The 15,466-nt window shown below is 44.8% G+C and overlaps 1 protein-coding gene across 1 annotated transcript in view; it reads left to right on the top strand.

Annotated features, from left to right (window-relative positions):
- The first annotated feature begins 903 nt into the window (after positions 1-903).
- Positions 904-15,466, top strand: part of LOC126473829 (vacuolar protein sorting-associated protein 8 homolog) — a 201,659-nt gene continuing 187,096 nt past the window's right edge. The window contains exons 1-4 of the mRNA XM_050101150.1: positions 904-1,156; positions 1,240-1,371; positions 4,105-4,290; positions 14,561-14,854. Coding sequence (XP_049957107.1) covers positions 1,082-1,156; positions 1,240-1,371; positions 4,105-4,290; positions 14,561-14,854 — 687 coding nt within the window. The 5' untranslated portion in view covers positions 904-1,081. The remainder of the gene's footprint in view (positions 1,157-1,239; positions 1,372-4,104; positions 4,291-14,560; positions 14,855-15,466) is intronic.

Here is a 15,466-nt window from a genome sequence, read left to right as displayed (position 1 = left end):
AATTCCCTGGGGCACACCCAAAATTACTTCCACGTCTGCTGATGACTCTCCAACCAAGATAACATGCTGTCCCCTCCCTACACGCACCAGTCCAGTCACTTGATACTTCGAACTTTTAACAATAAGCATAAATGTGGCACTCGAAGTCAAATGCTTTTCGGAAATCAAGAAATACTGCATCTACCTGACTGCCTTGAGCCAAAGCTTTCAGTGTGTCGCTTGAGAAAAGTGCGAGTTTGGTTTCATATGATCGACGTTTTCGGAATCCATGCTGGTTGGCACTGAGTAGGTCATTCTGTTCAAGGTACCTCATTACATTTGAGCTCAGAATGTGTTCCAAGATTCTACAGCAAATTGATGTTAAGGATACTGACATGTCACAGATACTTAGTGGATCACTTCTACTACCTTTCTTGTAGACTGGTGTGACCAGTGCTTTTTATCCAAGAGCTGATCACAGTTTTTTTGTTCAAAGGATCTACAATAGATTATGGTTAGAAGAGGGTCTAACTCAGCCGCAAATTCAGTATAGAATCTGACAGGGATTCCATCGGGCACTGGAGCTTTGTTCAATTTTAGCGATTTCAGTTGTTTCTCAACACCACTGACACTACTTATTTCATTCATGTTTTTAGTAGTATGAGGATTAAAGTGGGGCAATTCTCCCAAGGTTTTCTTTGTAAAGGAATATTTGAAAACTGAGTTAAACATTTCAGCTTTTCTGTCGCTATCCTCAATTCCAGTTCCTGTCTCATTCCCCCTACAAATAGTACGTGATATCTCTAAAGTTTTTTCTAGTGTTTTTGGAGATGGCATCACTGATGATTTGTCATCTGTTCGTTGACCGAAGATCTCAGAACTAAAGATACGGCATTGCAAAAGTTGTTGACAGGTGAAGTGCTTTGGGCTTACTGTAGAGTGTTATGCGATAGTGTACGTGAGAGGCGTCGGGGTAGTTTCAAATTACAGGATGGCGTAGTGGAGTTTAATTAAGCCTTTACTTATTATTGCAAATTATATAATTTAACACAATTTTTCATGTGTTGCTGCTTGTTTTTCTGTGCAAAATTTGAGGTTAGTCATGGCCGAAGTCGGCTCTTTAGGAGATCTGTCAGATCATTCATGCGTGGGATCAGTCAATCTTGATATAGAGGAGGTAAACATTTGTGCTGTTGTTGTGTGAAACATTTTCCGTGGCTTTAAAGGAAAAAAAGGCCGCTTTATTGTTTACTCTTTCAGCTGGATGATGACGAGTACAATATCCCGCCAGTAGAACATACGCCAACATTAGAGAGCATCTTGAATGATTTGGATGATAGGACATCAGCCAGCGAAGATGAATTGTCGAATTCACTGTTGCCGCCAGCCGAGGTAAGGTAGCACCTTCTCTCTCCTGCGGCGTTAACATTGCAGACAGCTGATCTACCATGAATTTGATATGTCAGACAAGTTGTGGTCACAACTCAGACCTTGTAAAATAGGTTAAAAGACATACAGTGTATAACACACCCAGAAACTTTCGACGCTTTCAACAATGTGACTAAATAATTGCATTCAACTCCTGTAATCTAGTTTTATTTGCGCGTATGTGAGGCTTCTGCGTTAGCAATGCAGAGAAGAGCGGTTATATACCTGTGGACAGTTCTGAATTGGGAAGTGTAACTTGATTCACCAAAAGCCCAGTTGCCGTTGCAATTCGTAGTTTCAGCAGCCATTCATATCTGAAATTTAATGACAAATTGCTTTGTTAGTTACTTTCGTATTCCATCCATCATTATTGATTTATCATCTTATGACACATGACGACATTTCTACAGAAACATTCGTTTTCCAAGTGAATATGTGGTTACACATGGCATGTTTTTTATCTGTATAATGTGTATGATGCCCCAAAGTGGAATAGAGTTCATGCACACACGCGTACTGCTTGTTTAAAAATTTGTAATAAGAACAGTATCACATAAAATTATTTCAGTTTTTAATTGTCTTTGAATACCATTAATTCATTAGAGATGGCTGAATTTATTTATGACTCTATAATTCGTCATTTTGTCTGCCAGTTGTAGATTGTTAGGAATAGGCCTAAAAGAAATCTGTTTTACTTCCATATTCAGGGGTCCTAATTATGAACTCCATAGTTCTTCCAAATCATTATAGACGAACACTGTGATGCTTCTTTGTGATAGCCAGTGGCTGACATCTTCACCTTTCCTCATAGACTAAATTACCAAGACTTGGAAACAAAATTTTATTATTATTTGTTTGATTGTTTTCATTCTGACATTTTATAGTTTCATCTTGTACTTCTATTTTGTTTCCTTTTAGTAAGTTCAATATTTGGCGTGTATTAATCTTATGCAGAAGTCGACTGAATAAATATTAAATTAATAAAATATCATACATGTGTTTCAAATTGTGGTTAATTTTAATCTACCCATAAGAGCACCAACTCAATGAGATGGTAGATCCAACACGAAAGAGTTGTTCGTATATGTGCTAAATAAGACAGTTGGCTATGTGGAATTTAAGGAAATCTACAACCAGTTTGCAAACCTGGTAAAATTAAGGCTCTTAAAGTAGAAACCACACAGAAGATTCCTGCATGTGGTACCCATGAAATAAAATACATAAATTATTGTTGTAATACTGTATAAAGTTAAATTAACCATTGTTATAATTCTAGATCTTGGGTTTGTGTAGGCTATATTTTCACAAACAGTAGTGTTTAGTTGTAGGTGCTGTATTTATCCTGTACTAAGAATGCGCTGGAACATTCAGGATTGAATAACGGCAATATTATGGGGAGGACAGATTGCTATTCACCGTTTAGAGGAGACGCTGACTTACAGACAGGCACAAGAGAATGACTTATATACATTTGAGCATTAGGCCACACAGCCTCCGAAGGTAGAAAACACATTCACACAAGCACAACTCACCCACATACAGCAACTGTGTATATGGCAGTCTTTCTGTTGTGCATGTCTGCAACTCAGCATCTCCTCTATTTGGTCAGTAGCAGTCTATCCTTCCTGTAATATTGTCTTTATCAAGAATGCATGTAGATAACTGGGCACTAGGCACAGGAAGTGACTATACAGACGAACTGCATGGTTGTCAGTAATGGAAGAAGATAGGCATTGATTCTTTGTTTTTAAAATCTGCAGTTGTTTGCAGAATTAGTCTTTGTAATATATATATCTTCCTGAAACTTCCTGGCAGATTAAAACTGTGTGCCGGACCGAGACTCGAACTCGGGACCTTTGCCTTTCACGGGCAAGTGCTCTACAGACTGAGCTACCCAAGCACGGGAAATACTGAAGCGTCCGATCCCACCCGTCTGCTTTGACCCATGACGTCACAAATATGGCGGAAACAAAAACAAACACACACACTTTCCACAAGAAGCCTAATGACACTAACGGGACAAGTGCGGGAAATGGGGTGTTTTGGGTGGGGGGCAAACTAAATATAAACAAATTTAGACGCCTTGCGTAGCTACAACGTGTAAGTGAAGACAGCCATGCATGAATACCCACCCACCTCCCCAGGGGTCGTAACCCCTGCAACCCATAGAAGATAAAGATGCTTCAGTAGCTGATTAGTGTTTTTTGTCTTTTTTAAAAAAAAAAATCTCACGGGATAGAACGAACAGATCAGAAAGATAAATATAATAAACTAAAACAGAAATTCGAGGAAACAGATAATTAAAATAAGTAATAAGTGTTTTTAAATTTTAAAAAAATTTCACGAGATACAACGAACAGATCAGAAAAGTAAATAAAATAAAATGAAACAGAACTGGAGACAGCCACACTCAAACCAAACTCCGCGCCGTCATGACGTCACACACGACAACACCCTTACGTCACGGGTCAAAGCCGACGCGTTGGATCGGACGCTTCTGTCGACCCCAAGCACGACTCGCGCCCCGTCCTCACAGCTTTACTTGTGCCAGTACCTCACCTTCATTCTATATATCTTCCTGTTTGTAAATAGTCTTTCTTTTTTTGCATGTTTAGTGTAGGCCTTCATATATTTGCTGAAAATTGTTCATCAAGAATTATTAAAGTATAGTATTTTACTTTTATTTTTCTTCTGTAGGGGACGTTTGAAGGCAGTGAGACTTTGTCCTTGGGTAGTGTGGGCAGTGTAAGTCGCAGTTCGTCAGAACGCCGACAGACGAAAACAAACGCTTGGACTGGAACTGCACCAAATACGCAGAGAACAGGTTCCATATTGCGGCATGTGATACTGAAGGGAATATCCACTCAGCTTGTTTCTGCCTGTGTATGTATGTTTCTGTAATATACCTACTGATTAACTTTTAGTTCTTATGCTTATGAATTTATGGAAAAACTTACCAGTAAATATTTTTCTTGTTCTACCTCTACTCGTTCAGAAAAGTTGCTTTTATCTTGGCAGACATATTGTCCCACGTACTCAACCTGAAATCCTGTTATTGCGTATCCCTCCTAATGGATTTACCATTTATGGATACCATCCTTCCTTTCACAAAGGGCATCATCCTTTTCAGTTCAATTAGTCTTAACCCTCACAACTTTAGTCCCATGTAACCACATTGTCTTAGAACAGATTTTGCTGAAATGCTTCTCTTGCTTTTGCAAAATCATTTCAGTTTTTAACAGAATTTTCCAATCCCCACTCTACTCCCCAAAAACATTCTCCAGACTCCAAGCACTGTTATTAACGTGTTTTTCAGAAACCTAACACTGACAGAAGGCTCCATCCTCTTGTAAAGCCTCATATTTAGCCCCAAATCCAGATTCATTTATGCTGAACTTGACAATTACACCTTCTACTTAACTCATTCCTCTCAGTGGAAGCATTTCACTAAAATACACTGTGAACCTTGTCTTAACCTTCCGACTACAATACAGCCCTTTTCACCAGTTGTCAATCTCCACGGAGTACCTCATATCCAAATGTCATCACCTTACATTCCTAAATCCCATCCCAGTAACCCCTATATCATAACTCTCATAACCTTAAAATCAATCTGACTTTAATATACTTCCAAAAATGTGCGCCACAAACATTGTCAGCAAATGCAGTGACAGCTTGTCCATCGGTATTCAGACATCTCCACTGACAAACATCACTGTTGTATTTGAGAAATGCAGCCTTACCTGTAACTGTTCCTGAAAACAGTAGGTCACCTGGATCTGTCTCTCTCCACATATTTGTAGTCTCCTGTAAATGCACCTGCCACCAGAGTTCCATAAATCCAACTATACTAGTATCCCTATTGGTCACCCCATCACAGCTGGTTACAATGCTCCAGAAGAAAGATTGTCTGTGTTTGTTGACAGATGTCTCCATCAAATTGTATGCATTCTCCCTTCCTGCACTGAAGATACTAATCAGTTCCTCCACATCTGTCCTCTATTTTTGCCGCATTACTAACGTCTAGCTCATTGTCTACCTTGCCATGCTTTTGAACACCACCTACATCTACATCGTTATGGTAACAGGTCTAGCAGCCCACCTCTTAATTGCTTTGATGTCATCCTTCAATCCAACCTCGTACAGATCCCAAACACTCAAGCAGAACTCAAGAACAGGTTGCAACAACATCCCATGTGCAGTCTCCTTTACAGGTGAACCACTCCTTAAAATTCTCCCATTAAACTGAAGTCAACTATTCGCCTTCCCTACCACAGTTCTCACATGCTCATTCCATCTCGTATCGCTTTGCTGCATTATGCCCAGATATTTGAGCGATGTAACTGTGTCAAGCAGGGCAGTAGTAATACTGTATCCAACCATTACTGGTTTGATCTTCCTACTCATCCACATCAACTTACATTTTTCCACATTCAGGGCTAGCAGCCGTTCATCACACCCAGAGAAAATTTTGTCTAAATCATCTCGTATCTTCCTGCAGTCACTCAACTATGACATCTTACCATACACCACAGCATCATCAGCAAACAACTGCAAATTGATGCCCACCCTGTCCGCCAAATCATTTGTGTGTATAGAGAGCAGCAGCAGTCCTATCACACGTCCCTGGTTCACTCCTGACAATTCCCGTGTCTCTGATGAACGCTCACCATCAAGAACAACATACTGGATTCTATTATGTAAGAAGTCGTCAAGCCACTGACCTATCTATGAACTTATTCCATATTCTCGTACCTTCATTAACAGACTGCAATGTGACACCATGTGAAATGCTTTCTGGAAATCTAAACGTACAGAATCTGCCTGTTGCCCTTCATCCATAGTTCACAGTATATCATGTGTGAAAAGGGCAAGCTGAGTTTAGCACAAGCAATGCTTTCTAAAACTGTGCTGATTTGTGGCCATAAGCTTCTCTGTCTCAAGAAAGTTTATTCTATTCAAACTGAGAATATGGTCAAGGATTCTGCAGCAAATAGAAGTTAAGGATATTGGTATGTAAATTTGCGGGTCTGTTCTTTTGCCTTTCTTATATACTGGAGTCTCATGCACTTTTTTCCCCGTTGCTTGGGACTTTGAACTGGGTGAGAGCTTAGTGATACATGCAAGCTAGGTAAGGGGCCAGTGCTGTAGAGTACTCTTCGTAAAATTGAACTGGGATTCCATCCGGACCTGGTGATATATTTGCTTTCAGATCTTTCAGTTGCCTCTCTATGCCAGGGATGCTTGTTACTGTACTATGTCATTCACATGGGAGTTTGTCTGATGGTCAGATGATGGTATTTTTGTATGATTCTACTGTGTGAAAAATTCCTTGAACATGAAATTTTAAAACTTCGGCTTTCATTTTGCTATCTTTAACTGACACACCATACTGGTCAGCGAGGTCTGAATAGAACCTTAGACCCACTTAGCAATTTTATATAAGACCAAAATTTCCTCCTCCCAGGGAACCCACAATCCTTTAGTGGGTCCATGTGTGGTGCACACGGGGCTCCGAGCTATTGCAGTCTCCTTTCCTTTCCAGGCTGCATTACCCTCCCTGTTCCTCTCCCTCCCTATCCTTACTCTTTTTGTGCCTGCCCCCTCTTTTCCCTCTCGTGGACTTCTTTGTCAGCCTGGGTATCCTCCTGGCTTTGTTTTGATGTGTGCTATTGTTTAGTTTGCTGTTTCCATCTCCTTCTTGGCGTTTGGCCTCCATTCCCAGAATTTTCCCTTCAGTGTGAACCGTTTGGGGATGAACTCCCTACCTAGCTTCCATGGTGCAGGTTCCTCTCCCTCTCCCCCTCCCCTTTCCCTTTGCACCCTGGCCCCCCTCCTATTTGGTCACCAGCACAGTAGCCAGTCCGTTTGGTGGGGCTATTAAGTACCCATTTGGCTGAGCCCGCTGAAACCACAGGGATCACACTGCTAGTACCTGAGCTGTTAACGCCTCTTGTATGCCCAGGAGTCTATGCTCATCACTTTGGGGCACCAGAACTCCCGGCAATGGCTGCCGTGCCAGACGGCCCTAGCTGCGGTTGGGTGGCACCCACGGGGCGAGCCCCTGTCGGAGTGGGTGCTACTAGGGCAGACGCCTTGCACATGAAGCGACAAAAGCTTCACCATTCTGGCCATTCTGTGGCCGTCTCTAAGAGTAGTAGCAGATGGGACGCTCCTTCTCCTGATCCTTCAGCCTTCCCTTCCTTGGCCACACCCTGGGAGGAGGGTCAAGCTCACCCTTGGTACCTGGTTTGCACCAGGACGGATGGCAGCAGTTTTGCCATGACCAAGCCTTTGTTTTTCATGGAGACAATTGAAGATAAGTACGGCGAAGTGGAATCCATGAGTAAAATGTGGTGCAGTGCTTTAGGCCTTCCAAAAAGTCGCACTGCTACGGGTGCCTTTATCCTGGCCTTCGAGGGGATGTCCTCCCAGGAAAAGTCAAGGTAATGGCGTATCGCTGTGATGTAAAACCTTATATTCCACCACCGATGAGATGCTTTAAATGCTTACGGTTTGGACACATGTCTTCCCACTGCTCCACTGATCCCCTCTGCGGTGACTGGGTGCCCCCTCCATTAGGGGACTGCCTGTGCTCGCCCACCAGTGTGTGTAAATTGTCATGGACAGCATTCTCCACACTCGCCTGTGTGCCCGGTGTTTGTGAAAGAAAGGAGGATTCAAGAGTACAAAACCTTAAATCGACTCACCTACACTGAGGCTCGCCAAAAGTATGACCGGCTCCATCCTGTGTTTGTCTTCTACTTTTGCTTCTGTTACATCCATTCCCCCTCCTACCCCGTCCTCTTCCCAGCCCCATCCCATTTGCCCCATGCCGTCAGCCGCCTCCTCCCACTCCCCCTCCCTGTCAGAACCCATACCCACCCCTTCGGGTGCTGCTCCCCCTTCCCCGCCGGAGAAGTGCTCTTCTTCTTCGGCGGCCACCGTACTGGAGCTCGCTCCCGGGACTCCTCTTCCCAGCACCCCCCTGAAAGGCAATCTACGGTTCCACATCGGCAGCACGATCCGTGGCCGGTGGGTGCCAAGATTGCCTGGTGTAATTCCGTGCCCACTTTCGCTGAAGTCTGCCCTTCTCTTCCTTCCCAAGAGAAGAAGCAGAAACGCAAGAACAAGGGCAAGACCCCTCCAGTACCCCCTGAGGTGCAGCCTTCCCCCTCCTCCATTCAATGAACTAACAGTCTGACCCCACCTATATGGATATTACCCCATCCTTACTGGTGACGGGTGGCGACTCAGCGGCTTGACCCACTCTGGTCCCTTTGCTTTCCCTTGGCCACCGGCTTGAGAATCCTCCAGTGGAATTGTAATGGGTATTTGCATCACCTTCCAGAGTTGCAGCCCCTTCTTTCCTTCTACTCTGTCACTTGTATTGCGCTCCAGGAGACCCATTTTGTCAGTTCTTACTCACCTACCCTTCGTGGGTTCCACACTTTCTGTCGGAACCGAATTGGCCCTTTGCGGGCTTCTGGTGGTGTTTGCACCTTGGTCTGCAAGGACATTGTTAGTAAATGGGTTCCCCTCCATACCACTCTGGAAGCCATTGCTGTCAGGGTCCATCTGCCCACTCCAATCACAATCTGTACTCTCTACCTCCCACCTGACAGGCTGCCCACATCCCATGCCCTCACCACCCTTCTCTAACAGCTCCCTTCTCCCTTCCTACTATTAGGGGACTTTAATGCCCACAACCCTCTTTGGGGTAATCATATGACTACTGCCCTGGGCAGGACATTTGAAGCTGTTCTGGCAGGGCTTGACCTCTGTTTGTTAAACACAGGTGCTCCCACACACTTTAGTGTGGCGCACAGCACTTTCTCTACCATTGACCTCTCCATCAGCAGTCCCGGCCTTCTTCCCTCCATTCAGTGGGGAGTCCACGATGACTTGTGTGACAGCGACCATTATCCGATTGTTTTGACCTTCCTTCATTGTCTCTTGCTCTTCACCCTTCCAGGTGGGCCATATCTAAGGCTGATTGGGGTGCCTTCTTCTCTGCTCCCATCCCCCCCCCCCCCCCCCTCCGTATTGCCACACGACAGTGTTGATGAATCTACTCAGACTTTGACTGCTGCCATCCTTTCGGCAGTCCCTTCTTCCTCAGGTTCCCCACGCTGGAAGATGGTCCCTTGGTGGACTCTGGAAATTGCTGCAGCCATAAACCACTGCTGCCATGCTCTTCAACACTTCAAGGGGCACCCTTCTACTGCTCTTCTTCTGGTCTTTAAACGACTCCACACCTGGGCCCACTACCTAATCAAATTTCAGAAACGGATTTGCTGGGAACGATATGTAGCGGCCATAGGACCACACACCCCTTCTTCACAAGTCTGGGCGAAACTCAAGCGAATTTTTGGCCACCGTCCTCCCACCGGGGTTGCAGGAATTTCTGTGCATGGTGTTGTCCGTACCAATCCAGACTTTGTAGCAGAAAATTTCGCTCAAAACTTTGCTCAAGCTTCGGCATCAGCTCCGTATCTGCCCACGTTCCTCCTCCTGAAAGAGCACTCAAAACGACTGCCTCTGTCTTTTGTTTCTTGCTGCTCGGAGCCATATAATGCTCCATTCAGCGAGTGGGAATTTGCCAGTGCCTTTGCCCTTTGTCCTGACATGGCTCCTGGATCGAATCGGATACATAACCAAATGCTCCAACACTTGTCGGTGGCTGGCCACCATCGTATACTGACCCTCTTCAACCGTCTGTGGCGTGAGGGAGTCTTTCCTACCCAGTGGCAGGAAAGCATTGTTGTTCCGGTGTTGAAGCCGCTTCTTCAGTTGGATAGCTACCATCCAATTAGTCTTACTAACACCCTCTGCAAGCTCCTTGGATGCATGGTGAGTCGGCGGCTGTTTTGGATCCTTGAATCCCGCGACCTTTTGTCATCGACTCAAAGTGGTTTTCACTGTGGCCACTCTACGGTGGATAACTTGGTGCACCTGGAATTTGCTATCCAGTCAGCTTTTGCCCATTGGCACACCTCCTTGCAGTCTTCTTTGATCTGCATAAAGCCTATAACACCACCTGGCACCACCACATCCTCACCACCCTTCACAAATGGGGTCTTCGTGGTGCTCTGCCCATTTTTATCCGTAATTTCCTTTCTTGTTACTCTTTTTGGGTCCACATTAGCTGCTGCTACAGCACTCCCATCGCCAAGAAAATGGGGTTCCACAGGGCTCCGTGTTGAGAATCCCCCCTCTTTCTCGGAGCCATTAATGGTCTGGTATCAGCTGTTGGGCTGACAGTGTCCCCCTCTTTGTATGCTTACAATTTTTTTATCTACCTTGCTTCCTCTGTAATGGGCGCTCAATGTTCTTAGGTGTCTGTGCAATACCGCCTGGGGTGCAGACCGCTCTGTTCTCCTGAGATTGTATCAAGCGTTGATCCAGTCTTGTTTAGACTATGGAAGTCCTGTCTATGGTTTGCATCACCTTCGACGCTGCAGATCCTAGACCCCATCCACCACTGTGGGGTCCGACTTGCGACTGGTGCCTTCCAGACTAGCCCCATACTTAGGCTACTCGCAGAGGCAGGGATTCCACCACTGCGAGTTTTGCGCCAACAACTGCTGATATCTTGTGCGCTCCGCATTCGATGCACCCCAGAGCACCCTAATTATGGTCTCCTTTATCCAGACACGGAGATCACCCTGCCACAGCGGTGGCAACGATGTGAGCTTACCATGGTTGTCCGCATTCAGTTGCTGTTTTCTGAACTCCAGCAATTCCCTTTACCGCCTCTCTTCTCTGCTCACGCACGTACCCCTCCTTGGAGCATCTCTCGGCCAGAGCTCTGTCTTGATCTCTCAATCAATTCAAAGGATTCTGTCCCTCCGATGGCTCTTCGCCACCAATTCTGCTGCCTCCTCTGTTCATTCCAGGGTTCAGAAGTGATCTGATGGTTCCATGGTTTCTGGCCGCACTGGTGTTGCTTACACCTCTGCGCAACACAAAGAACTTCGTTCCTTGCCCGATGGCTGTAGTGTTTTTACTGCAGAATTGGTAGCCATCTTGCACGCACTGGACCATATCCGCTCCTGCTCTGGACTATCCTTCACTATCTGTAGTGACTCATTGAGCAGTTTGCATGCTATCGGCCAGTGCTTCCCTCTCCACCTGTTGGTCATCGCTATCCAGGACTCCCTTTCTCTCCTTGCTCAACATGGATGCTCGGTGGTTTTCATTTGGACCCCAGGCCATGTTGGGATTCCTGGCAATGAACTTGCCAATCGACTGGCTAAGTTAGCTACTACCAGGCCATCTCTTGCTATTGGCATTCCAGAAATAGACCTTCGCTCGGCATTATGTCGTCAGGTTCTGGGCCTTTTCGATGCAGAAGGGCACACGCTTTCTTCGCTGAAAAAGCTCAGGGCGATTAAGGATTCTACAACTCCGTGGTGGTCTTCCTTCTGAGCCTCTCGTAAGGCCTCTGTCATCCTATGGTGGCTCCGCATTGGCCATACTCGGTTGACTCACGGTTATCTCCTTCGTCATGGGGACCCCCCTCACTGTCGTTGTGGATCAATGTTGACTGTGGCTCACATCTTATTGGACTGCCCCAACTTCGCCACCCTGCGATGGACTTTTAGCTTTCCAGACTCACTACCCGTGGTGTTGGCTGACAATGCCTCAACAGTGGATCTCGTTTTACATTTTATTCGTGATGAGGGTTTTTATCGCTTTATTTAAGGGAGGGACCTTCCACCTTATCGGTGAGTGGAGGGGATAGCAGGCCCTCTTGCTGCCCCCTTCACCCCAACTGGATTGGCTTCAACTTGGCTTGTTGGCTTCCCCCCCCCCCCCCCCCCCCAGCTCTCTGCCTTCCCATTCCTTTCCCTGGTGGGTCTGTTGTGTCTTCAGCATCTCTCTTGTCTCCTGTGCTTCTTCCTTCATGCCCCTGTCATTTGTCACTTTCTTTCCTTCACTTCTTCTTGTCCTTTTTCTTCCTTCCCTGTTAATAGTTTATCATTTTATGGATATTGTAGTTCCCTCTTTTAATGTAGGGTTTTATCGGTTTTAGTTAATATAAGGTCGGAGGGACGGATGTCTGCGTAGTTTGGTCCCTTCTCTAACCAACCAATCAACCAAAATATCCTAGGGTACTCTGCCAGATCTTTTGCTAAGGTGTGACGGTGGTAGTTGTTTTGTGGTTCGCTCTTAGATCTTTTCATAGACACACGAATCTCTACTAACCTTTGCTTGTCATCATTTGTGCATTCTCTTTTGAGCTGAGAGTGCAACAGCCTCAGCTTCCTCAGCATCCTCTGAATTTCATTGTTAAACCATGGTAGTTCTTTTGCATCTTTTATCCACTTACTAGGCACATAACTCTCTAGACCACAATTTACAATCAGCTTAAATGTTGCCCATAATTCCTATCTTATTGGATGTAGGTGATGCCAATTGACAGTCTAAGTGTGATGCTAATAACTGCTTATCTGCTCTATCTAGCAGAAACACTCTCCTAGCATTCTTGACCGATTTATTAACTTTCGTAATCATAACTGCTGTAATACATCATGATTGCTAAACCCCGTTTCTGAGTTGACATTGTTGATAAGGTCCAGCCTGTTTGTAGCTAGAAGGTCTAAGGTATTTCCATTACATGTGGGCTGCCATGATAGCTGCTCAAGACAGTTTCCAGAAAACCACCATACTACATTCTCGTGGTTTTCCTGTACTGGAACACTACATTTTCCTGACACATATGACACCAAATGCACCACCAATTGCGTGATCCTATAGTCAACCACATTCTGTTGAAACTTCCTGGCAGATTGAAACTGTGTGCTGGACGAAGACTTGAACTCAGGACCTTTGCCTTTCGCGGGCAAGTGCTCTACCATCTGAGCTATCCAAGCAAGACTCACGACCCACCCCCCACTGCTTCAATTCTGCCAGTACCTCGTCTCACACCTTCCAAACTTCACAGAAGCTCTTCTGTGAACCTTGCAGAGCTGGCACTCCTGGAAGAAACGATACTGTGGAGACATGGTTTAGCCACAGCCTGGGGATGTTTCCACATTCTGTTCATAATTATTTGTATTTTAGAGGTGATATACATTTCAACTAATCCATCTTAACTCAACATGCTACATTCCTGGCCGAGCGGTTCTAGGCGCTTCAGTCTGGAACCGCACGATCACTACGGTTGCAGGTTCGAATCCTACCTCGGGCGTGGATGTGTGTGATGTCCTTAGGTTAGTTAGGTTCAAATAGTTCTAAGTTCTAGGGGGCTGATGACCTCAGATGTCAAGTCCCATAGCACTCAGTCATTTGAGCTACATTCCTGTTTATTTTACTGCTGATATAGTTTCCTTATAGCTCTTGTCAGTATCAAATGCACATACATTGCCCACATTGTGACATCTGTGTACCATGTGGACCGTGAGTTTCTTGGATGTACTAATGTTAGTCTGTACAACCAGACAATATCCTTCTTGGCTAGTCCAGAATCATGTTTCTCTTGCTGCAATCTCTTCCTGTGACAACAAACAAACATGTCTCCACTGTGAAGCAGTCACAACCAATGCTCCCATTTTCATCCAGCCCTTGACAAAGCAATACCTTCACCACATATTCAGCTATCTCTCACTGCGCTTTTAAATGAGGGATATCATACCCTCATTAACAATTTTCAAAGTCATTATTATTTTGCTTCCACCCCAGGTCAAATGACAGTTCAGTAGGTACAACATTGGTAACTATGTAAATTACCCTTACTGTCCAAATATGTCTTATGTCGCACTCAGTCAATTCTTCAGACCATTTTCAATGTTGAAAAAATGTAACCTCTTATTAGAACATAGACTCTGCAGGATTAAGATTTTTTTATGCATGGTAGGTAATGTCAGCACTAAGTTTTTAGGTATTCTGCTAAATAAATATTCTTTCAATTCATAGCTTCTTCAATAAAGATGCATATTCCACTTTGTCATCAATAGTGAATACAGCATCTTGAACCTTTACAGGTGGTTAATGCTAAAATTAAAAAGAAAGATATATCAGTTTGGTTTCACCTGAAGTGATTGAGATTATTTATCTTTCATAGCCTTTAATAGAGTTATATTACTAGAATTGCAGTAAGAATCCTCTTATTTTGTAACATCATCACAAGTTTGTATTATCCCCACAGGAGCGATCAAATGCTGGATTGCCCACAGCCATGGCTGCCACAACAATGATTGCTGTGGGGACATCTCATGGACTGGTGCTCGTCTTCGATGCCTCACAGCGCTTGCGGTGGTGTCTCGGTTCAACAGACCAAGAGCAGGGATCTGTTTCCAGCTTAGGATTCAATCATGACTGTTCCCGTCTTCTGGTTGGCTTTGCCCGAGGACTGATCCTAATGTATGACATTCTGAATGGAAAACTTCTTAGAACTATGGCAGATGCACATCCACCAGGGACAGCTGTTTTGCATGTTAAGGTATTTTGGAAAACAGTACTGATTGTTATTCACATACTGTATGTGAATCTTTTGTGTAGAAGTTAACATTTAAAATACTAAAGAAATTAAAAAGTTGTGCACAGATATTGTGAGAGTGAGACAGAAGAGGAGCAACTCTCTCTCCCTCTCCCTCCCTCCCTCCCCCCCTCCCCCCTCCCTCCCTCCCCCCCTCCCCCCCTCCCCCCTCCCTCCCTCCCTCCCCCCCTCCCCCCTCCCTCCCTCCCCCCCCTCCCCCCTCCCCTCTCTCTCTCTCTCTCTCTCTCTCTCTCTCTCTCTCTCTCTCTCTCTCTCTCTCTCTCTCTGTGTGTGTGTGTGTGTGTGTGTGTGTGTGTGTGTGTGTGTGTGTTTTCTCTGTATCTGTCTCTTGAATAGACCTAGTCAAAGTTCTGAAAGCAAGTGGTTAAATTATTTGGGAATCTCAATATGAAATTGTGAGGTACTATTTGCCGTAAATTTAGACTGGTGAGGTATGATGACAGGATGTATAAATGCATAGTAAACAGTTGAGGACACCTGTCAAATTCTCCTAGCCACATTTGTTAAGTTGACCTGTTGTACGGACAAGTCTTTTGAATGTTCAATTGAAATATG

Source organism: Schistocerca serialis, chromosome 4 (genome assembly GCF_023864345.2).
Source record: "Schistocerca serialis cubense isolate TAMUIC-IGC-003099 chromosome 4, iqSchSeri2.2, whole genome shotgun sequence".
In the NCBI taxonomy this organism is placed as follows: Eukaryota; Metazoa; Arthropoda; class Insecta; order Orthoptera; family Acrididae; genus Schistocerca; species Schistocerca serialis.
The sequence above is the reverse complement of the archived record's forward strand: the minus strand, read 5'-3'. Positions and strand labels throughout refer to the sequence as shown.